Source organism: Fistularia commersonii, chromosome 23 (genome assembly GCF_037954325.1).
Source record: "Fistularia commersonii isolate RoL2024-O1a breed Wild chromosome 23, RoL_Fcom_v1.0, whole genome shotgun sequence".
Classification (NCBI taxonomy): Eukaryota; Metazoa; Chordata; class Actinopteri; order Syngnathiformes; family Fistulariidae; genus Fistularia; species Fistularia commersonii.
In genome coordinates this window covers 5,364,920-5,388,227 of record NC_141306.1, presented here as the reverse complement: position 1 = coordinate 5,388,227, position 23,308 = coordinate 5,364,920, and the positions used below count along the sequence as shown (strand labels likewise).

Below are 23,308 nucleotides of genomic sequence, written 5' to 3'. Positions count from 1 at the left end.
GGCTCTGTCTGTGAAGGACTGGATACACACACACACACACACACACACACACACACACACACACACACCTCTCACCAACATATGCCCCGCAGAAGGAGGTCAGTAAGATCCCAAACTCCAGCGAAAACAGTGTTAACCACACTCGTTAAATACGTCAGCTAAACTGACTTCCTTATTTCCCCTCATGGGTTTCATGTGCATCAGGATGTAAGACCTTAATTTTTAACGACACAAGTTAGGCTACAGCTTACAGTGTTTGGCGAAGCTATTGAACTTGAAAATGGATTCACACCTGCTAATCCGGTCCGAGTCGGTGACACTTTTGGAAATAGCACCATATGTCAATTGAATGTCAGAAAAAAGGCACAAACTTTGGTTTAAATCCAATTCATTTTCAGTTCCAACAGACAACTTATCCAGTTATAACATTTGGATGATAAATATGCTAAATCAATGAATATATGATCAACTCATTTACATGAGAAATTGGAGTCAAGAGATCTTACTTTATATTCCTTCAAGGTCTGTAGTATTTGAGACTCACGATTAAATTACTACATTTGGTCTAAAAAATATTAACTATTTTTTCCTAAGCAAAATGAGAAATTATCTGTGTATTCTAAAGGTGTATATAAAAATAAATATGTAACTTAATTTTTTTTTCTTTTCTACTAATTCATTGGTTGCTGTATCAAACTTCAGAAATTAATAAAAAAAAAATCAGGAGATTAATTAATGTTTTGATTATTTTACTTGATCTGCATGTTCTGCATCAGCATATATTTGCAGGACTGGCCACTGGGGGATGCAGTGAGCTGCCAAATCTCTTTGCAAACTGCAAATGGTAACGTTTTAAAAATGCCCAAAGGATAGATATCAAAACTTCCAACGGTCCAGTTCAATAAATAGAAAATAGCCAAACAAATATATTGTCAGCTTTCTCAGTATTTTACATCAAATTAAATACAAATAAATGTATATTACATAAAAAGTCTGAGACACCAAAGGCCCCAAAATACCATTCAGTCATGTTCATACAATGTGACTGTAAATTCAATTATATCATCACATATTGGGATAACATTTGATTAAAACTGAAGAGATGAACAAGGGTGACTCAAATAAAAGCATTTTTTTTAATTTGTGTTCATTAAAGGGACATGAATGGATGAAATCCCATTGATTTAATAAAAGTAGAAGCACAATGATGATAAAAGAATCAGCTAAGAACGTACAGCTAAGTAAGTGAAGCCTAGCGGTTGAATAGTGTTACATATGGTGGATGCACGCACACACACACACACACACAAACACCCAACCCTGACTTTGGTACCCCTCAAAAACTCCCAGAAGCAGACATTAAATATAGAGAGTGACCCTTTTACAGCAGCAGAGGTACATCATCACAATATCCATTCACCGTTTAATGGTTTAAGGTGTTTGCTTGAACAGGTTTGTCGCAGTGACAGACGAGTGGCGATGAGAAACAGCTGAGTTGGAAAGAGCAAAGGACAGAATGGTCGAGGAGATCGGATCAAGACGAAGACTGCAAAGTGGCTGAAAGTGGAGATGTGCTCAGAGATGCCAGGAGCATTTCTTCGCTCTCAGTTTGGACCAGCGACAGCCTGCATTGACCCACATGACCCAGATAGTCCACTGCAACCATGGGACTCTTCCTTCCCATGCAGGTCAAACTCATCCCCACGCTTCCCTTTTTTTTCTTTTTCCATTTCTTCACACATATCCAAATGTGAAAAACAATCAATTAAAAAAATAATGCATCGTTTTATGTTTGGAATTAGCGCCCTTTTAGATTGTGACACTGAAACTACATTTGAAAGTTTTACCAAGTGGATCCATTTACGTAGATGCTCTAATGCCCATTCATTAGTTTTGTCTTATAAATTCTAAATTCTTTTTAAAATCTCTCGTTTCTGTGACTGATATATTTGTTCTATGTATTTATGTGTCTGTGGTACTTCTTTGAACGGTTTTGTAATTTCCAAGTTGTGTAATTTCCTAGCCTTGTGCCTTTAATACTTAATATATTAGTCAAAATTGAACAGTTCTCTGCAAAATGATTCACGTGTGCAGCATAAAGACAAGGTTTTGTGTTTTGGTTGTTTCACCAATCCTCTGTAAGGCGAGGCATAAATGACTGTATTCCACAGCAGTAAAGAATTTAGGGCGAAGACATCTTTTGTTTTTCATAAAACACAACTGACTTTGATATTTGAGTTTTCATACTCTTAATACATGGATTTTCAGCATAGCCTGGTGTGTGACGACTCCAAACATGTCCTCATGTTCCCTCTCTATTTTCACCATATTTCATTCATATATATTTAACCTCATTGAAGTTTGATGGCAGTTTGTCAGAATCAAACCATCTTTAGATGAAAAAGAATCATCACACATGTTGCATCCCTGTGTCTTGCAATCAGTTGGCTGTAAACATATAGGAATAACTTTTAAAAAAGGGGGTTATTTAAAGTGTCGAAGAGGGTGTTGTGAGGTGAAGAGATGACAGCAAGAGCACTGCATCAGCCCATTCATCAAGCACATCGAACATTCCCGTGGAGGATTCATTTGCCTCCCTGAATCTGATCCACTGCTGCGACCAGCCTGGGCCCTCTCCATGTATGGACTGGCTAAAGTGAGCAATAACTCTCTGCGATTCAGTTACTGAAAGGAACCGGTGTAAGTGTGCATGTGTGCGTCTGAGGAATCCGTTTTAAATTCTGTAAATTCTCCTCTGTATGGTTAAAATCACGACACTTGAAAAAAATCAAATTTGGGGATTTCCAAAAAGATGGGGAAAAAAAAGGAATTGAGAAAATATAATTCAATACAGTTTCAGCAAATAAAGAAAATTAATTCAGAACTTATATTAAAAAAAAAACAACCTAATGGGATAATTCCTCATTGATCTTGGGTGAGCTCTTGTTTTTTTTTAGCACCTTGAACAATAAATCAATCAGTCAAAACAATAAATCTGTGATCAATCAGTAATTAAATAGTTTTAATAAAACCAGACATTTTAAATGTTTGGAATGAACCGTGATTCAGGTAAAGCTGCGAAGCAATGTGACTGGGAGAGCATTATTTTCACATCATATGTAAAATACAGTGTAAAAGAATAACTGAACACAAAGCGGAATTTATCACGGTTACTTTTTCATGTGCCTCATTTGTGCTTTAAAAACAGTAATGCATTTCAATGAAACCTGAGTTTGTTGTATAGATACAATCGTAACGGTAGACAATAAAAAAAAAAACACATAAAAATATTATCTGAATAACCCCAAAAAAAAAAAAATTCATGTGGCTCCATCAAAAATATTCTCTATAACTTTTACCTGCTTTGGTATTTCAATTGTCTGAAGAACTTTGAAGAAGTATATCTATATATAGAGAGAGAGAGTAAAAACAAAAACAAAACATAAAGCAAAGTGTAAACAAACAAAGTTTAAAGCGCCCATGGTGTGAACACTGCAGCTGAAGTTTTGGACACTTGAAGGGTGTGTGTGTTTGTCAATCCCTCAGGAAATCAGCTTGGAGATAGTGGAGTTAGTTCTACAAGGAAAAGACAGAAAACAAAACTTGAATTAAACTGAACACACACACACACAGCTTTGTACACCTGAAACAGTCATTTTGTATTACAAGGACATCTGCAAGCAAAAATTAATTTCACAAGATAAAGCCCTGATTATATCTAGCAATATCTACGCTGTATTGATAGCTGAAGAAGGGTCTACAGAAGGGTCGGGAGACTTGACCTCTTTGGAGTGGAGGCGGGCGGCTGGACGTGATCACATTACTCTCGGACAGAGCAGCCACCATCCAGGAGAGGGCGCTGCAGCAGTACTCCAACTGGGAGAGGGAGGGAGACCGATCGTTGAAACAGAAAACAACATCTGATATCCTCTGGCTCGTAAACACCTTTTGCCAACACAAGGCCTGAGCACACTCTGAGAGAATTCCCCTGAGGTGAGCGGGCGGGGCCCAACAACTTTAATTATTGGTTAGACTTTTTTTTTTTTGATGCGGCACACCGCTAGCCTATTAAACTCAGATGGCATCTTGTTGCAGGGGAGCTACAGGAAGATCAGCAAGGGGAAAATTAATATTTTCACGGCCTTCATGAGGTGTATAAGAACGCATGCACATTTCAGGGTAGGAGGCTATATTCTGTATAACATCTGTATCTACGAGTAGTTCAGTGGATGGGATGTGCTTCGGGGCTTCCAACCTCGGACTCCAGTGTCCGTAGTCTGCGGTCATGGTCGCGGATCTCCACCATATGCTTGAGCACGCCGTCCACCCTGCAGAAACAACACGCAACAACACAAACAGACATTGACCATTGGCTAAGTAACAAGGGAAAACTACAATCCACTTCTATCAGGATGGAAACAGATTCTTTGTAAAGGTTTTTTTTTCTTTGTAAAAAAAAAGGTTTGTCAGGTGATTTAAAGACAAAATACAGATTTTTTTAATAATTTGTTCTGGCAAAACCAAATAATTTGGTTTCTTGTTTGATAGACTATTAAACACTTGTTTTCAGGCCATCCACGACAAATGTTGGAATCCTCCCTGGCCTTGCAGGATCTTCCTGCTTGTTGAAAGTGTTGTCTTTACTGTCACCTAGTGGTCTACTTGCTCACCAGCAGGGTAATCACCTGAGTTTTTAAAGTGTGTTGAATGACGTCAAAGCAGAAGTGACCTACTTGAGAGACGTGCGTTTCAGCCTCTCGCTATCGCTCTCCCTCTGCTGCTTGTTCTGAGCTGAGAGGACGTTTTCTTTCTGGATGGCCTCCCACGTGATGAGTCGGCTGGCCTGTTGCCCTCGCAGGTCCAGAACTGAGGAGAGACGACCGGTGATGAGACTTCAGGAGGGCAGGAAAATTGTAACTGGTGAATGCTCTCCACTTTCATACCGTGCATTTTCAAACATTAGATACCATTCAACCATTCACACACACACACACACACACACACTAATGGTGGCAGAGCTGCCTTGCAAGGTGCTAACCGGGCCATCGGGCGACTCTTGGGGTACACTGTCTTGCCCAAGGATGCTTCAACATGCAGACAAGAGGAGCATCTGATTGGAAAGACCCCCAGAGAGAGCAAGGAAATGGGCATCCCTGCATGTCAATTGTTATGCACTCATAGACCAGAGAAGGGTTGGGCAGAATAGAGTCGGTTAATCTGAAACAGGGGGCCAATTGCGGCCCTCAAAACAATATTTTGTGGCCCTCTGCCCGCGTGTTTTTTTCTCACATGCATCTGAGGCTTTTATACAGTGGGTTCAAAAAAAGAAACGGATACAGAAAAAATTAAAAAGTAACTTTGCAATGTATTTTTTGCTTCAAAATTTAGAAACAAAATGATTTTTTGATGAAAAGAAGTCCAGTGAAATTGTTAAAACAATCTTTTCTTATAATATTTCTATAAAAAACACAAAAGCAATAGCAAAAAAACTGGCAAAATTAGAAAGATTGATTTAATAACCTGAATAGCCTTGTGAACATTATACCCCCTCTTATACATGCTACAGATCAATTTTGTAATAAATTCTAGTGGCAAATTTTCCCACAGTGACAAGATTTTCTCTTTTAACTCAACAATATTTTTAGGGTGTAATTTCATCAATTCTTTTTTAATATTTATTTTTAATATTAATTCATCATGTTTTTTTAGAGGAACAGTTCATTCCATATAAAGATTTACACCTTTACACTAAAACAAAGGAAAAATTCAAACTTAGTGTTACTTCCAGTTAAAGATTTTACTGGTCCGGCCTCCTTGACATCAAATTAGGCCGTATGTGGCCCCCGGACCAAAATGAGTTTGACACCCCTGATCTAAAATGAACTTAGATAAGATAAGACAATACTTTATTGATCCCCATAGGAGAAATTCCTTTGTCACAGCAGTGTAACAATAAATATGAATATAGATATAAGAAACAAACAGAAGGATAAAAATAGACAACAGAATAACAACAACAACAAGGGTTGTGTGCTGTCCAGACCGCTGTTATACAGTCTGATGGCCGTGGGCACAAAGGAGCATCATTTAACACAGACCTGGGCATTTTACAGCCCGCGGGCCACATTCGGCCCGTTTTGCTTTTTTATCTGGCCCGCCAAACTATTTTCTCTGAATATTTTCAATCAATACTGAATTTAGTAACTCCTTATTTTTTCCTTTGGTTTAATTTTGTATAGACCAGGGGTGTCAAACTAAAAGCCCGTGGGCCGGATTAGGACCGTGGACAGGTTTAATCCGGTTTGCAAAGCTAAAAAATACCAGGTTTGAGGAGTGAATTGATCAATAGGTACGTAACAGTAGTTCATAGGTCATGATTTTACCGATCCGGCCCACCTTAGAATACTTTTTCCCCCGTGTTGCCCCTGAGCTAAAATGAGTTTGACACCCCAGGTATAGATGATTTCATACAAAATAATGTTGGTACATTTATGTGATCATTAATGATTTTAACGTTGAAGAAAATGCCAAAAAATGTAAATGTTCATGTGGTTCAGTTTACATGATACCTAGTCAGCACGCACATGAAAATTAAATAAGAAATGTGGCCCGCCAGTCCAAATAATTGCCCACCCCTGATCTAACATCAACGCCTATATTTGATTTATTTCAATTTGAAGATGACTAGATGTCACGCCCTTTTGGCAAAGGCAATTATCTGATCTGATGATGGGACAATGCCAGAGAATCTATTTCCTCACAAAGCGTTCCTCCTACGCTCAAAACCGACATGCTTTGTTACTCACAGAAATGCCTGTTCTTGACTGAGGGGATTTGGCGGATGTAACGCTTGATGAACAGGTTAAGATGCGAAATAATGATGAAGGGCGGGGCGAGGCAGGGTCTGGAGTGGTACTCCACGATCAGGTTGTAGCGCTGAAACTTCCAGTGCTTATCGCTATGCTCTTGCACTTTGGAGAAGGTGTAGCTGTAGACAGATAGTAAAAGTAGGAGTGTCATCGCTAGTTGGGCACATTTCCTGGCTCGACAAATGAACGAACTGTCATGAAAAATTTGTGACGCGAGAGTTTAGACTCCTGACTTTGGAGCCCCTGCAGGAGCAAACGCTTCCATACCTGAACATGGCGATAAGAAGGTTGACCAGCAGTATGTTGGTGACCAGCAGGTAAATGACTAGGAGGATAACCACGAGCCAATTGTCGTAGTTTCTCATACAGGGCTCGTGACCTGCCTCGATGAGCGTGGTGTTGGTGGTGCAGGGGCTCTTCTCCAGTTTGTCAGCTACGCAGTGGACAGGAGGGGTGAAATCAGAGAAAAAGAAGCACTCACAGGCCGTCTCAGCCCCGCGGCGACGATCAATAAGCTTCACGTGAAGGGGTTTCGCTCAATCGGGATCCTTGTTTTGTCTGATACCATTTCGGAGGGTGAATATATTTTCCCCACACTGTCATCTTCGCTCTTCATTACTTCCAAAAATGTAAAATCATCAGCTTCAAGCACTCACCGTCCATCTCGTTGATGGGGATCTGTCCAAAAATGTGAAGGTAGGGTCTGTAGAACACACGGCGAAATATCCAGTTGGGACGGGGATCGTAAGAGTAGAGCAGTGCCTGATTGGCCACTCCGTAGGCCATGAGCCAGACAGCCAGAAAGAAGAGGAAGAAGAAAACGTCCTTCATCTGGAGCAAGCAAAGACAGAACGGAGGTCAGTAAGGTTTCTCGCTAGATTTGGGTAACCTGGTTTCCCAGGTCGTTCCTTGATGACTGTTAGAGCATTTCAAGATATTCGTCTAACTGTTTTGTGACATGGCCTGTTCTGGCATGGCATTTTTTTAATGGAGCTGATGTAAAAACATCTGAGGAGGTTCTCGGTCAGCCAGGTCATGGTGAATTCTTGTTGAAAAATAAAATAAAATCAGTGAATTTTATAAAGTTCTTCTTTTGCTATACACACACAGACAAAAACAGAAAGTAAACAAAGAGAAAGGAATCCAAGCCAACAGAGAGATTTGTACAGAAGAAGCCTTTAGATAGCGAGAATAGTTCAAGCACAAACTCAATATTGGCAATTTATAAAGCAGGTATCCTGTAAATCTGAGTTTTTATCAACATGTATACACACACACACACATTATACATGCATATATATATATATATATATATATATATACATATACATACACACACACACATGTCTGTTGATCTATCTATCTATATATATATATACACATTCATATACCATTTTGACTTGTTTTAAGGACATACATCAAAGTAGGATCAGCCTGTAGTGTGTTTTTTTACTTTAATGTTGTGCGTGACTCCAAATCAAGACCTCCATGGGTTAATAAATTTGAATTCCATTGATAATCTTGAGTGATTTTGTTGTCAGCACATTCACCTCTGTAAAGAATAAAGTATTTAATAAGAATTTTTCATTCATTCAGATCTAGGATGTGTTATTTTGGTGCTCCCTATTATTTTTATAAGCCCTCGCACAAAGTAGAAATCAGTGAATATGCATGTGATTGTTTAATACATATATATATATATGAACATACACACACAAACACATACATAAAACAATCGCATTTTCACTGATTTCCACTTTGAGCAAGGTTTTGTTCTCTCACCATTTTGCCGACAATGATGATCTTGGGCCCGAGCTGTTTATGGATAGCAAAGATGTGGATGAGACGTAGTGTGAAGACCATGTAATCTATGGACATCAGGGCTCGGCCGAAAGTGAACGACTGGTTAAACATCCTGGGGAGACAAACAGGGCAAGGACGTCGCACTTGGTGCTCCGGTGCAGTTACTGCATATCAGAAAAAGTCGTCTGGTCGTTTCACCTGCAGCAGAGCGCTAAAATGAACAGCACTATGGCGGTGAGGTCGCACTTGTTCCAAATGTCATTGATATAGTTTTTCATCCTCTGCAGCACGAAGGTACCGCCAACAAAGAAGGTCTGTAAAAAAGAAGGGGTCAGTTCATGAGGAAAAAAAAACACCTGTAAATAGTGAATGGGTGTGTATTTATGTGTGTGGATGCAACCAACCTGCCGAATCTCTTCTAACACCAAAGTGAAAACCCAGAAGTAAAGCACAAACTCGAGACTGGACGGCCCATGAGGGGGCGGAGGCTTAAAATCCACCAACAGAATGTAGGCAAACAGGCAGAGGAAAAGGAAGTACATCAGGACGTTTCCAAGGAAGGAGGTGACGGGAGCGAACCAGAACTGTCTCCAACGAGATAGGATGAAGGGCCTCTTGGAGTTGGACAGCAAAGAGCCTAATGGGAAGAAAGATGCATGTGGGGAACATCGACAACCACGGGATTCTTGGGTATCGGACCACTGAAAAAAATCTCACCTTTTAGTTTTTCCTTAAGAGCCTTGAACTCCTCAACGTCGTCTTCGCTACAAATGAGAATTCAGCAAACATTCAGTTCAACCCGTGACGCGTCCCACCAAGATTTCTGAAACTGTGAATTTTTACTTTTGGATGATGTCGCCGAGGGAGAAGACCGTGTCGTTCCCATCCAGGCTGTCATTGTCCCGCCTGAGGTGGATGTCCGGAGAGGTGGCATCTTCATCCTGTTCCCTGCGGCACAATCAGAACACACGCCTGAGTTACTTATGCCACCACATTTGAATTTTTTTTATATAAATCAATAAGCATTTCTCAATTCCTCAAATAATGGCTAATTGATAGAACCGATTTAAACCCCAAACTTTTGGTAAGTTCGCACTTTCGTTGATTTCCAATCAAACCTGCCCATTTCAAAACATGAAAACTTTCAATATGAGGTTTTCATGCAATATATATACACTGCTCAAAAAAATAAAGGGAACACTTAAAAAATACATCCTAGATCTAAAAGAATGAAATATTCTTATGAAATACTTTGCTCTTTACACAGTTGAATGTGCTGACAACAAAATCACACAAAAATGATCAATGGAAATCAATTGTATCAACCCATGGAGGTCTGATTAGGAATCACACTCAAAATTAAAGTGTAAAAACAAACTCCAGGCTGATCCAACTTTGATGTAATGTCCTTAAAACAAGTCAAAATGAATCTGTGTTGCTTCATGAGTGGACACTATGATTTCACAGAAGTGTGATTGACTTGGAGTTACATTGTGTCGTTCAAGTGTTCCCTTTATTTTTTTGAGCAGTATATATATTTAAAAAAAGAAACCCTCTTATGGAGGTGTTGTAGAGCCTGAACACGGACCTGAAGCTGATCAAGTTCGTGTAGATGAGCGGGGGCAGGAAGAACGCCAGCGCCAGCTTCCAGATCTTGGTGTCCCTCTCCATGTCACCCCACCAGATCTGAGACAGCAGGGACTGAGGGGGGGAGGAGGCGAATCAACAGCTTTTTTTTTATCTACGGCAGTTGATGACGACAACTGTTGTCTGAAGGAGCAGTTCACAGATGAATCATCGAACTCGTACGCTTTTTATCCACCTTCCGCCATCCACATGGACTCATTGAATAGAGGCCCAATGCTGCAGTGGGATTTCATTCAACCCCCCTACGCTTTACCACAAACTAAGCAAGTGTTTTACTAAATATTATTAATATTTACTGTTTGTTTGTGGTCCATCGTAATATTTATCTGACACATGCAGTAGTTTCCTGTGTCATTTCCTCTGAACTGTGCCGGTTGGAAAACAAATCGCCATGTTTAACCACCGAGCCGCCCAGAGGAAAATGGGAATAAGTCAAAAAAATGATAATCAGGCGTCTGTCTTTACAGGCTGGATGGCGGTCTCTGGTAAACAAACGTCAACATACCTTATTGAAAATTAATATTGTCCTCTTGAGAGAAAGAGTCAGTTTAATGTCATTGCATTTGATATTTCAATGGTTGATATCTCTAAATATCTGTGAGCAAGAGGAAAAATATATATATTTCTTTAGTTTTGGGGAATGTGTTCTCTGGGAGAGTACCAGAGACTTTACCTGGACACCGTCGTGGCTGAAAAAGAGCCGAGCATCAGCAGCGGTGGCCATCTGCAGGCACGTGGCTCCCCCCCAAACCGGAGACTTCCTGATCAGGAGAGTGAAGGCGCGACTCTCACTGCTTTGGTAACATTCTCCAAACACATCTAAACACACACACACAAACACACACACACACACACACTGGTCACATGGTTTTCCTTGACTGAATTTCTAGGCTCTGGGCAAACAGTTTTAGTAACAATCCAGTCAGATTGATGATCCGGGGCAGGGGTTGGCGACCCAAGGCCTTGGGAGCTGCATGCGTCTCCCTTTAGCTTTTGAAAATAATTATTTTCAAATTAAATTATTTTTAACTAAATTAGTATTAAATTAAAATGTATTTCATTTCAGTTTGTTTGATCCCGAACATCTAAATAAAACGCATTTAAATGTTTTTGTCACTCTTTCTGCACGGGCTAGTAAAAGGATGACAGCACACAGAGAGAGGACAGTATCCGGGGGGATACTTTAAGTTCGGCTTTTTTTCTTTCCCACAAATCAACAACTCAAATATATATTGAGTATTTTGCTTAAAAGTAACCTTCAACCCAAAGTAATTTTTTCCAGGGTGGAAAATATTTTGTTGAAATTATCTCTGCAGTTGTTCATTTGTTTAAAAAATGCAACACACATTTTGTTTACCTTAATTTCCGGACGATAAGCCGCGACTTTTTCCACTTTAACAATAATGCGGCTAATATATATCACGCTGCTAAAACATTTATCCTCGTCACTTCGGACCGATGAAAAGACTAGGAAATTTAGAGTCCGTTCAAATCCGACACTGAATAAGACGACTTTGACGGTTTTAGTGCTCAGAAGACCAAGATAGCCATCGGCTCGCCGGTGCGGCTTATATTGAGGTGCGCTCAATAGTGCGGAAATTACGGTACATATAGCATAAAGGCAAAAAAAAAAAAAACGTCATAGGTCATGTTAATTCATTTAAAATTTTAAAAGGGTTGTGTGGCTCCCAGCGTTTTCTTCACTGTGGGGAAATGGGTGCAAATGACTGAGTAGTAAAGGTTGTCAACCCCTTATATAGAGGAATGTCGGGGTTGGTTTTTGCCTATTGTCATATTGCACTCTAAGGACATATTTATATTTTTTTGTAATTTCTTGCTAAATTTTGGGTCACGCATTGGCTGGTTTTAAATAATTTCTCCTTTGAGACCCCCTTGATGTGACTCACCGTGCGCAAGATCCTCAAAAGTCTGCGCCAGGTCTTTCATAGCCAGCTTGGTCTCGGTTTCGCTCTCCAGCTTTGAAAGCTCGCGCAGCAGCTTGCAGCCCCCGAGAGCGCTGAGCACCGACTCGCCGGACTGGCAAAGGAACAGAAACACAGAGAAAAGAGAGATTGCTGCTCAGTCCCAGCTCGCAACAAGCTCCTTCATGGCCCAAGACTTCTCAGTCGCTGAGAACACCAAGACTAGTTCTAATGTTAACAGGCAAGTCTCACCATCTCCCAGAAATATATAGCCATTTCCCGGCGGTTCTGCAGAATGGCCCAGATGAAGAGGGCCGCCCAGGACGAGCGGCAGCGCTGGTTCCGGTAAAAACACTCGCCCTGCAACATCCGGTTGATTTGCTGGAGGAAAGAGAAACGGTATCACCTGTGACAGGGTCGGATCTGATCGCAGCTGTGACGCTGCATGGGGACGGACAATATTTTCACTCAAGATCAGTGTCTCTCGCAGCAGTTCTGAAACTCTGTAGGTTGCATTCTTCAAAATAAATAAGTAAATAAAAGATGTATAAAGAAAAAGTCCAAGTCATTTTCGTTTGGGCCTAGAAATTTCTTTTGTGTAATTTCACAATGTTGTTTTTTTCCGCCCCAAACTTATCCTTGATTTGACATCATTTGACAGAACCTGAGATTTTTAAATTGTCAAAAAGACAATCTTTGAAATATGATGTTCCTGCATTGTTGTGGTAGATGTGGAGTTTTTGCTTTTTACTTAAAAAACGGTTATTCATTTACTTCCTTTACTGCACTTTATCTCTCATTATCAGATTTACGTACATTTGCCAGAGCAGACTTCTGAATGCATGGTCTTGCATGAGGGATGTGCCATGTCTGGCAGTGTTTGACTTTACATTATTTAAATTCACCATATGTTTGAAAAGCAAAGCAACATTACAAAATATAGAAGTATTCCACGGTAGCAAGGGTGACAGTATAATAGTTAATCATCAATACGGTATTCAATCAAGGGATCCATAAACCATCTAAAGCCCAAAATAAAGAAAACAGAATGTTGACGTGAGATTTCGAAACACCGTTCACCGACTTTCATGGCCTTCCTGGAGCTGGTGTTGGTGTCAAGGGCCAGAGGTCCATAGTAGAAGGGCTGGCAGATGTCTCCAAGCAGGTCCCACAGTAACTTGGAGACCTGCATTACAAGCAAATGGAGAAAACGTGTGACGACTCACGGAGAAGGGGGCGCCAGCGAGCGAGGAGCCTCATCCCCCCCGCCTGACCTCGAACAGGCAGAGCTCCATTGCGGACGATGGACCCGACAGCTCAGCCTGGGCACTATTAAGCGGCATCATCACGTTCCCTTCCACGTTGGTCACAGATCCGACTATTGCCTGACGCTCGCTCAGATGCCTCTGCAGCAGCACACAGGCCAGCGAGCTCTCCGGCAGAGAGCGGTACAGGCTCTCCAAGCGCCGGTTGGTCAGGTAGTTCAGGATGTTCAGTCCGTTCTCGCAGAAGAGACGCACAAATTGGGGCTTATCGTTGATCAGAGCATCCGTCATGGAGTCTTCCAGGTCTTCATACTGAAAATAAAATCAAGAGGTCTGAGGAAGAGGCAAATGGCCCGCCTGGTCTCAGACAGGAGTTGAAGTTTACTGATGATGTATTCAGATAAAAACAGAACAAAACAAATTTAAACTCTTATCTCAGCCAATGTAAATCTTATCTTTTGTGTAATGAAGGCAAATGTAACCATTTCTTGAAAGCGTTCGTGTTGTTGGATTGATCTGCTGTCGCTGACAGTCAGCAGATCTCTCGCCAGATTATCTAATGTTGGACATACCCACGATGCAGCCTGTTTCTTAGCTCAAACAATCAAATATAAGGTGAAAAAAATAAATTGGGGAAAAATAATGCTGGAAATAATGCACAAAAAAAGTCAAGTATTATTAAAAACAATGAGAAAAACATGTTCTCGCCTCCATATGGGCCACACTTTCTCATGTGAAAGACAAAGCCCTGCATGCAAGTTTATATGAAACTCAGTTCGCAGAATGAAAATCCTGTCGTGCAAAACCTACTTCTTTCTGGATTGTTCTTAAACTGCATTAATCACTGAATGTAACGTTGACGTGTGTGGGCCCTTGAAATGCTAAACAAAGCAAAGGGTACTGATTTAAGTTGATATGAGACTTCCTTGTCTCCCAGACGACAGGCCAGGACAAGCAATAATCGGAAAGCTATGAAAAGTTTTTGATCAGATGCCCTCCAACGCGTGGCGCTGCAAAGCTCGACCCGCCGCTGACCTTCCACTGAATGTCTCCGTTGAACAGCTCGGTCTTGGCGATGTCCACCCGGTCCCAGGCCACGGCCAGTTTCAGCTCCTCCGTGCATTCACTGGCCTCGCTGGACACGCGTTTGCTGGCTTGCAACGATGAGGAAAAGTGATTGCAGTCACTTTAAAACGCTTTGTGGCGGCTCTTTCTGTGACGTTGCGCTCATGACATATACTTCATAGATTAATATATACAATTAGATTGATTAATATATACAGATAGATAGATCGCTAAATATTTGTACATATATGTGTGTGAGTGTGTGTGTGTGTAAAATTACCTCGAACCAGGGCTTTGAGGAGAACGGTGTCAAAATCATCATGACCCTCCTGCTCCTTCTTGAAAACAGTGATGAGTTCCCTGTTTTGGTAAATACTCAAAGTCTGAACACACACACACACACACACACACACACACACACACACAATGAAAATTAGGTTGAAGTATATGTTTATTTGTATATTTAAGAGTTCTCTTTTCTTCCCTTCTACAACTTTTGGACTTTTAAATACCCCACCCATCTATCACACTCTTGCTTTCTAGCTCTCTGTCCTCTTTCACTCTCACTCTTTCAACCCCGACTGATCGAGGGAGAAATCCGCCAGCACTGAGCTGGAATCTGCCAGCGGTTTCTGCCTGGGAGAAAAAGGCAGTGTTTCCTCGCTGAATGCCCACTCATGGGGGAATGTTGTGTTTCTGTCAATCATCTAATTGTATTGTCTTGACCTGCTCTAGATAAAGACAATAGCGATGCAAACATGCGTGTCCAGACTTGGAACGTGTGACTCACGCTGTCCGTCAGTCTGTCCAGCTCCCCTTCGTTCGGAAAGTGTCTCCAGACCATCTCTCGGACCTTGTCCCGGACCTCGATGCTGAGACTGTCAGCGGCCTCCCCCTCGGCGGAGGGAGAGGTCGGGCAGATGGGAGACCAGTTACCCATCAGCTCGGTGATAAGGTCTGCAGCTGGACCGGTTCCAGCGAGAACCAGCCAGGGTATTGATTTTTTCAGCGACGCATCTAGTCTCTGAGGACAGTAAATGCAAAAAGAAAATGACAGGAGAGAATATTCCTCTTGTATCTTAGCTGCATTGTGGATTGTCCTGAGAAGGTGAAACTAATTTTAGCTTTGCAGTATGGCATTGTTGAATTCTTTGTTTTAAAAAGCCTGGATAAAAAGCTGACAACAACCAGTACAATGCAGGGTAAATATTCAGATTATTTAAAAAAAAAAAAAAAAAAAGGGGAAAAAAAAGTGTGTGCATAAAGAGTGTGTGCAAAACCTCAAGCATAGCCGCGTCTCCTGAGATGAGCAGACACAGCACTGGGATTTCAATACTGCCGCTTCCTGTCGGACCGGAAAAAAAAAACAGTAGGCAAAAGAAAACAAATGCAAAATCAATACAAAAATACAACACTAATCTGCAATCGCAATTTGATCGTTTTGCTTCCATATAGACTGAAGATATTCTATATGACGCGTGTCTCATGTGGAAAAACGCATTCTTTAAATTGCTATTCTATATGCTTCTATTTTTATCTTTTTAATTGAAAAATCAACTTCAAAACATAAAAATAGAGAAAGCCTTCCGGTCCACCTTGGAGGGGATGTTGAGATTCTGACCTCTACCCCTGTAATGTTGTTTCTGAAAACTAATTATCATTCATCTTTTGTTTGTTGTGATGCCCTCCGTCTCACCCCAAATGCCAGTGCGCTGATGGGAGATGTAATCTTCCAGGTTGGCACGGAACGCCGTATCAGCCCCCCGGCGGCCGATACTCCCGTCGTCGACCAGGAGAAAAGCCTGACAGTTGTTCTCCAGGCAGCAGGAGTCTTGGGACGAGTTCTGGACGTAGTAGCGAGCAGGGAAGCTCCCCTTCAGACACAACCAGAAGAAGGTAAAAATAAACATAAATAAAAAACAATATACACAAATGAAGCTTTTTTTTTATCTGCCCTTCTTACAACTAATTTTAGAAATTAAGAAAAGAATAAATGGCGTGTAAAATTTTTGTTGTCATTTTTTGTGTTCAGTTTTTGAATACATTTAGTGTGTTACATGTTTCCATTTTTATTTCTAAATTATTCCATAGATTGACACCCTTAAATTGATATGCATCTTTATTTTGTATGTTTGTATTTTGTATGTCGCCCTGTTTTTTTAGACATACAAATCCCTCTTAGTTCACATTTCGTGGTTCGAGGTAAATACGTATCATTACTAATCGCTACATAATACAACTCTGTCAGATCCTTTAGTATAATAAAAACATCCATGGGCTGAGATAGTATATCCTACTGAGCATTTTAAATTATTATGTGACAGATGAGAGACCAAATAATTAAATCAAATAATCAGGTAGAGCGGCAAACGAAATATACAGGTAGTTTCAGGGATAAGAATAAAATAAAAAAAAATCTGATGAAAGGAAAGTTATTAACATCCTTATCAAAAGGGTTGTTTGAGCTTGTTGCTGTAAAAGAAAGAAGGCTTGCAATAAACCTGAACTGAACTCTGAACTTGACAAGTTTTAGTGCATGGTTCAGTAAAGACAGTGCAGGCTGTACTTAAGATATCTGGGGTGATTTACCTGTGGGTTAACAAGCTGCAACCTGTTGTGCACGAGGCCCCAGGGGGCCAGACCCACGGCGATAACCTTCTTGCTGCATACTGACGTAGCCGCAGCCCTGTGATCCCTCACTGCCTCGCCCACACAGCGGGACACGCCCTCCCTCAGCCCCCCCGTCAGGATCCAGGCTCCTGGTCATTTGCATAATGAGACACACCACAAGAAATTAGTTAGGAATCAACGCGGGACCTGATGCGGCGTGTTTTTTTTCTATCATTTATCAGAATAATTAATTTGTAAATTTGCAGAGTAAAAAAAAAAAGCAGAGCAATTTTTCCCACATGATTAAATGCGAAAAATAGCAAAGCAAGAGGACATCAGACAAAAAAAAAAAAAAACATCTCCATAATGATATGAAATGTCGTTCACTCTCTTTGCTACGCATCCTGCTTTACGGGGTCACAGGGGCCCAAAGCTGAGGGGCCCGAAGTCCCAGCTGAGATATGGAGTTTACCCCACCCTAGTCTTGATATTGGAAATCATGTTAGCTGGAAACAATTTTTGGAATCCTTACAAAATGTTTCTGATGAATGAATACCGACACTTTTTTCCAAAACGATGCAGGAGCACATGGAAATGGACCACCAGAGTTTAGGGTTTAATATCATTCCACGGCCTCACCTGTGCTCTGTGCTGCTTTGACCAGGCCGTTCCTCAGCACATCCCTGACCCACGTTTTTATCCTCTTGTCCCCTTCGCCCCCCACCACCGACACCACCAGGTTTGGGGCAGGCAGACCCCAGTGCACCGTCATTAAGGTGTAGATAATCTGAGGTGACGTGTCAGATGACAGCCTCAGGAACTGGACGGGAACGAGACAAGCAATCATTGTTTCAAACGGGATAATCATATTTTAATCGTCAAAACAATTACCGGTACTTTGTTGCTGAAAGCGTGACTGCATAAGGTCTTAACACCTAGAATTAGAAGGAAATGACTGAAAAATCTTCAAGATATGGCCTCAAATCTGGCACAACTATCATTTGGCAGTCTCAAAAAAGTACTTTCCTGAAGGGATTAGAATCTCAAATGATTGAATGCATGTGTGTGTATGTGTGTACATGGATGAAAGTATCCTCTCGTGGCTTACATTGCTGTGTCTGCGTCCGACACCGGTGAACTCCAGCTCTCCGTAAGCGTCTGTGGGACTCTCGGACGAGTGCTGCCTGCTGTCCCACTGGGTGACGATGGCGGCACCGAAGTAGTCTCCGGTTGCCTGGGAGTCGTGGGTCTCCCGCGGACCCCCACACTGACACAACGCTCCGTTGCTGACACGTAACACACAAGCCGAGACACACACCAGTCTCCGATTAATACACACATTCTTTTATAGGGCGTCAAATTGCAGTTTCATAATTAGATGCATTATGAACCACTATTAAGACAGCCAAAGATCCCTGGATCGGTTGCTGTTCTTTTTTGAGTTCGAGTTAAATACCGTTTCTTTAGATATTTAGGATCTGGAAAAAACAAAACCCACATTTTGAAAAGGACAAAGATCTGAAACAGAAATAGCAGTCCAGAATTACTCAAAAAATGAAGTTACAGTTACACAAGTAAATAATAATGTTCCACAAGAAAAAAAAAAATCACCAAAAAATTGCAATGAATTACTTGAAAAAAAAATGAACTGTTCATTGAAAAGTCACATCAGTCTCACTTCATTATTGATACTATTATTGAGCCTCTGCCAGGTGTTATGGGCGAGAGGCAGGGTTCACCCTGGAGGGGCCACAGGTAGAGACATGCAACCGCTCACCCTCTCATTCACATGTCTGGAGAATTTAGGGTCTTCAATGAACCTAGTGAATATTTTGCAAATGGAGAATGCAGAGGAAACCCATGCAGACACTGAGAGAACATGAATAGAAAGCCCCCAGTCAGAATCGAACCAGGGACTTTCTTGCTGTATGCAGAAGTGCTATCCAATTTCAGTGAAGTTGTATTTGAGTTTCAGGCTGAGACGGGACCGTTACCTGGAATAGTCTTCGACGAAAGTGCTGCAGACTCGCTTCTTGATGATTTTGGGGATCCATTTCTGTGAGCAACAAAACCGTCTGTCAGTTACAGAAACTCACAGGCCATTGCTGAGAGGTGGCCCAATTCTATTCAACGACAACATACATGTTGGAACGCTGTGTTCACTGCACAGAAGGAGAACAACGAAAGGTTTTAACTTTAACCACCCAACATTCACGTGAATGAACAAAAACTGGCCAGTGGTTGAACGCAACTCATCAAATGTTTCCAAACACTACCTGGATAAGAAATAAAGTTGATGTTCTGTTAGAACAGTGAATCAGACCGCATTATATAATATGGATTATGATGTTTGCAGATGATGTTGTGATCTGTAGTGTAAGGAGAATAGATAGGATTGGGAATCCAGAGGGACAGCACTTGTTACATAGCAGCTGAAGGGAGTAGCAGAAAGGAAAAGAAGAAGAAGAAGGAGAGCCTAGAAAAAAGAAGCCATCTGTTTCTCCTTGTTCTGTCAAGGATGTTGTTTGTTTACCCGGCAGCAGAGGTTCGGCCTCCCAGATGCCCTACACTGATCCAGTCTCCAAACAAAAACCAACGCAGTCTTGTCTCATTAATGATGATGTGCTTTTTAGTATCCAGTGTTTTCTACTCATTTCACTATCCGTCTGGTTCTTTTTGTTTGTAACTTATCTTACACTTTGACACCACTTATAGCTTATTATCTTTATTTATTCATTCCTGTTAATCTCTCCCTTCCTATCTATTTCATTTTTTTTTTCTGGAGTATCTGAGACCACTCAATTTCCTCTGGGATCAATAAAATATTTCTGAATCTGATTCTGAGGAAAGAAAAACAGGAAGACTTTGATGAAATGGCATCCAAAATAGATTAAAATACCTTGTACTCACCAAGGTACTAAGGAAATTGCTTAAAAATGCATGAGAGCTGCCAAATTGGAGTTTCCGGGAACCAGTGAAACCATCCAGGTTTGCTTGTTTTTTCTTCCTAGGGATGAGGAATGCCCACGAGCGGCAGGTAGGATATGGAAGCCGGGACAAAAAATGCCAGGAATGAGCAAAGACGGATTCAGGTCGAGGCAGGACCGCCGCCTTCAAAGTTATGGCACTTTCTGATCTGAGTTGACAATAAAAGGAAAAAACAATCTGTGTTGCTCAATCCCCCGTGGATTATGTGACATCTGAAAACTTCCCACACTTTCCCTGCACGAGATCTTCCACGTTTTGAATGGATGATCAGCTACTGATCGACTGGGACTTGTTTGACCTGTTTACGCCATTCAGACTTTTGATTCAAAACGCCAAGATCACATTTCATCCCTGTGTTTCACTCCATTTGAGGGGAGAATTTTATATCCCTGCGACTTTAGGAGTTTCCCACTTCCCGTGGTCATTCTGTGTATTACGATCGGTGGCGGCACTTTCAGCTTATCCGCTCGCATTTGTAATACCTGAAAACGAAACTACAAAACAAATAATTCCCGCACTGAAACAATAGCAAAGTCAAGGAAGTGTTCAATAACTTTTCACAAATGATTTTCAGACAGATTTTGGTTGATGGTTTGACGCTTTCAAAGGTCTCAGATGGTTCGTTTTGTGCTTGTGTTTAGCCGTCTATGAAGAATTAACAGGTGTACTGGGGAATCCTTGGAACGATTAATTTTCTAATCACCTTTTACACAGATTCAAGCTCGTTTTCAGACCATTTCATGTTGACTTGAAGGATTTTGGAATGGTTAAATGTCAATTTTTGGATAATATCTGGCTTTTTTTTACTAATTTTCTTGCAGAGAATTTAAAAAAAACAAACAATGTCATTAGTAATTCAGTTAAAAAAAATAACAAGCCCCATTTATGCCTTACCTGAATTACAATCCAAAAATGCCTGGTATTTGTTTACAGACATCCACATCAATATAGCAGTCAGAATAAAGGAGCTTCCCTGTTTTCTTGCATTGAATTGACCATTACATGATTCCTGTCCGTCCCCAGCTGCTTTCCCTGACAGACCAAGAGGTGACGAGAAGGTTATTCCCTCCTGCCTAGGATTTCTTCGATTCAACTTATCATCCAGAGGAAGTTTCATGTGAAACAACTGTTTTGACGTGGCAGAGCAAACAAGGCAAGCAACACTAATGAAGTTGTGTATGGGACAGTTTAATGAGGGATAAAACTTGAAGACGCCCAGCTCCCATTGTTATTGTGAACACATGGGAAGGTAAAAGGAGTGCAGGAGGGATTACAGTACATACCGGTAAACACACACACACACACGCACGTACGCACACACACATATGCATGGTTTTGCTCTAGGCAAGTAAAATGGACGCATTCATTCCTCACATTTATCAGCGATTAACGGAATAAATATCTCTTACATATGTTTCCTTAATGAGATCTAGCTATCGCCTGTCATTGCTCGGTTTAACAGTGTCTGATTGTGATATCACATGTTGCACATTGTGCACACATTGTGGATACTTCTGCGGTGTCTTACCAAAACATGTTTGCTTAATCCATAGCTCAACAATAACCGGACGGTTAGAACTTCTCACCTCTTTCCCAAGTGGTGCCTCTGAGTTCTATTTGCATAAAATGCTGCCCTGCCAGAGCCAATGTGAAATAATATGATCATTTTTATCTTTACTATTATGATGTTTTTATCTTTAGCAACATATATATAATGTCTAAGAACTCATGTTGTTTTTATTTATAGCTATACTTTTCTTTCTTGCTTGCAAATGTCACAGTTTGCTGATCCTGTAGGAATTTCATGAGCATGCACTGTTGACAATTTTCTTGGGAAATAATCAAAATAGGTATCGATAGTTGTTTTTTTTTCTTTTTAATTCAATACATAACAATTGTTTAAATTAAAGTGTGGCCCACATTGGGACACCGGGAGTCCTTGAACTTATCTTATCTGTTTTTACTTCTTCTCCAGGAAATTCCAATAAAATCCACAATGCATGGACGTAGTGCAGCTCTATGCATGTAGAAGACACTAGGGAAAGTTTCACTCAGTCCAACGGACAGGAAAAACAAAATCACCTGACTGAGACAGACCTACTGAAGCATAGCAGCAAACACACACACACACACACATACCTGATCCTTCTCTTTCTTACTCTGTCCCCTCCCGCCTCCCCCTTCGGTGTCTCTCTCGAGCTCCTTCATCCTGCAACGCAACCGCGCCGTCTGGTCTCCGAGCGCCGGATCAGCTGTGCATCCTGTGTCCCCGCCCACTCTCCCCACGGGAGGGAGCCGTCCCTCCCTTGGTGATATCATTGCATTCCACGCCAAGTTTCTCGCTCTTGTAACTGTAGTGTTTACATTGTGAGATAGTTAACCACTCCAACTCGAAGGAAGTTTGGATTCGATTCATAACAAGCGTTCAACTGAGTTCTGTGTTGTAGTTCTTTGTTTCGTCGCTAGGGGGCGACAGAAACAAGCAGGTGAGGGAGACGTCATCTACCAGCCACCTTTTCGAGGGAAGGTGTCATATATGGTTTTATAGGGAAGAAAAAATGTTAACAGTCAATGTGCGTTGATATCAGTTTGAGGAGAAATTCCATGTGTGGAAAACTGATAATAAATAGAGTTACATGGCTTGGCGGAGGGTTGGGGTAAAGCGATGGTTCTTGGAATCAATCATTTTTGGTTCGATTCCCAGCTTCTCCAGGGCCAGGGTTGTTGAAAAATGTAGAAAAAGGGCTTCTAAGGTGTTGGTACGTTAAAGGAAAATCCTCCATCGGTGAGGCTGTGGACACATCGGGATGAGAACGTGTTCCTGTATCGCCTACACATAGCATGCGTTTAGCATCTGGCATGTCCATTTCACATTAAGAATAAGAGAATAAGAATAAGAACAACTTTATTTATTCCGAAGGAAATTGCTGTGCCAGAGTTTCAAGCAAAACATAACAATAATAAATAACAGTAGGATAATTGTGGTTGTGTCAAATTTTGTGAAAATTTCAAATTTATTTCAACCCCTAGTTGGATGCCCAAACGTCCAGCATCTTTTAAGGCATGGGTGGCAAACTCAAATAAACAGTGGGCCAAAATTCAAAACTGGGACAAAGTTGCGGGCCAACATTGATATTTA

The 23,308-nt window shown here is 41.1% G+C and overlaps 1 protein-coding gene across 1 annotated transcript; it reads right to left on the bottom strand.

The window, feature by feature from the left end:
• Nucleotides 1-1,117: 1,117 nt before the first annotated feature.
• Nucleotides 1,118-22,377, bottom strand: trpm4a (transient receptor potential cation channel, subfamily M, member 4a). The gene is made up of 28 exons (XM_086170608.1): nucleotides 22,309-22,377; nucleotides 19,176-19,237; nucleotides 18,290-18,467; nucleotides 17,821-18,001; nucleotides 17,161-17,330; nucleotides 16,268-16,445; nucleotides 15,852-15,916; nucleotides 15,362-15,595; nucleotides 14,852-14,954; nucleotides 14,542-14,660; nucleotides 13,516-13,818; nucleotides 13,326-13,427; nucleotides 12,494-12,622; nucleotides 12,227-12,356; nucleotides 10,993-11,138; nucleotides 10,261-10,373; nucleotides 9,516-9,620; nucleotides 9,390-9,436; nucleotides 9,077-9,309; nucleotides 8,871-8,986; nucleotides 8,652-8,784; nucleotides 7,526-7,700; nucleotides 7,137-7,302; nucleotides 6,807-6,988; nucleotides 4,734-4,866; nucleotides 4,256-4,328; nucleotides 3,783-3,876; nucleotides 1,118-3,576 (listed from the first exon to the last, which is right to left on the bottom strand). Exons 1-28 carry the CDS (start codon nucleotides 22,375-22,377, stop codon nucleotides 3,551-3,553), a joined length of 3,765 nt encoding a protein of 1,254 aa, XP_086026734.1. The 3' UTR covers nucleotides 1,118-3,550.
• Between the last annotated feature and the right edge of the window lie 931 nt (nucleotides 22,378-23,308).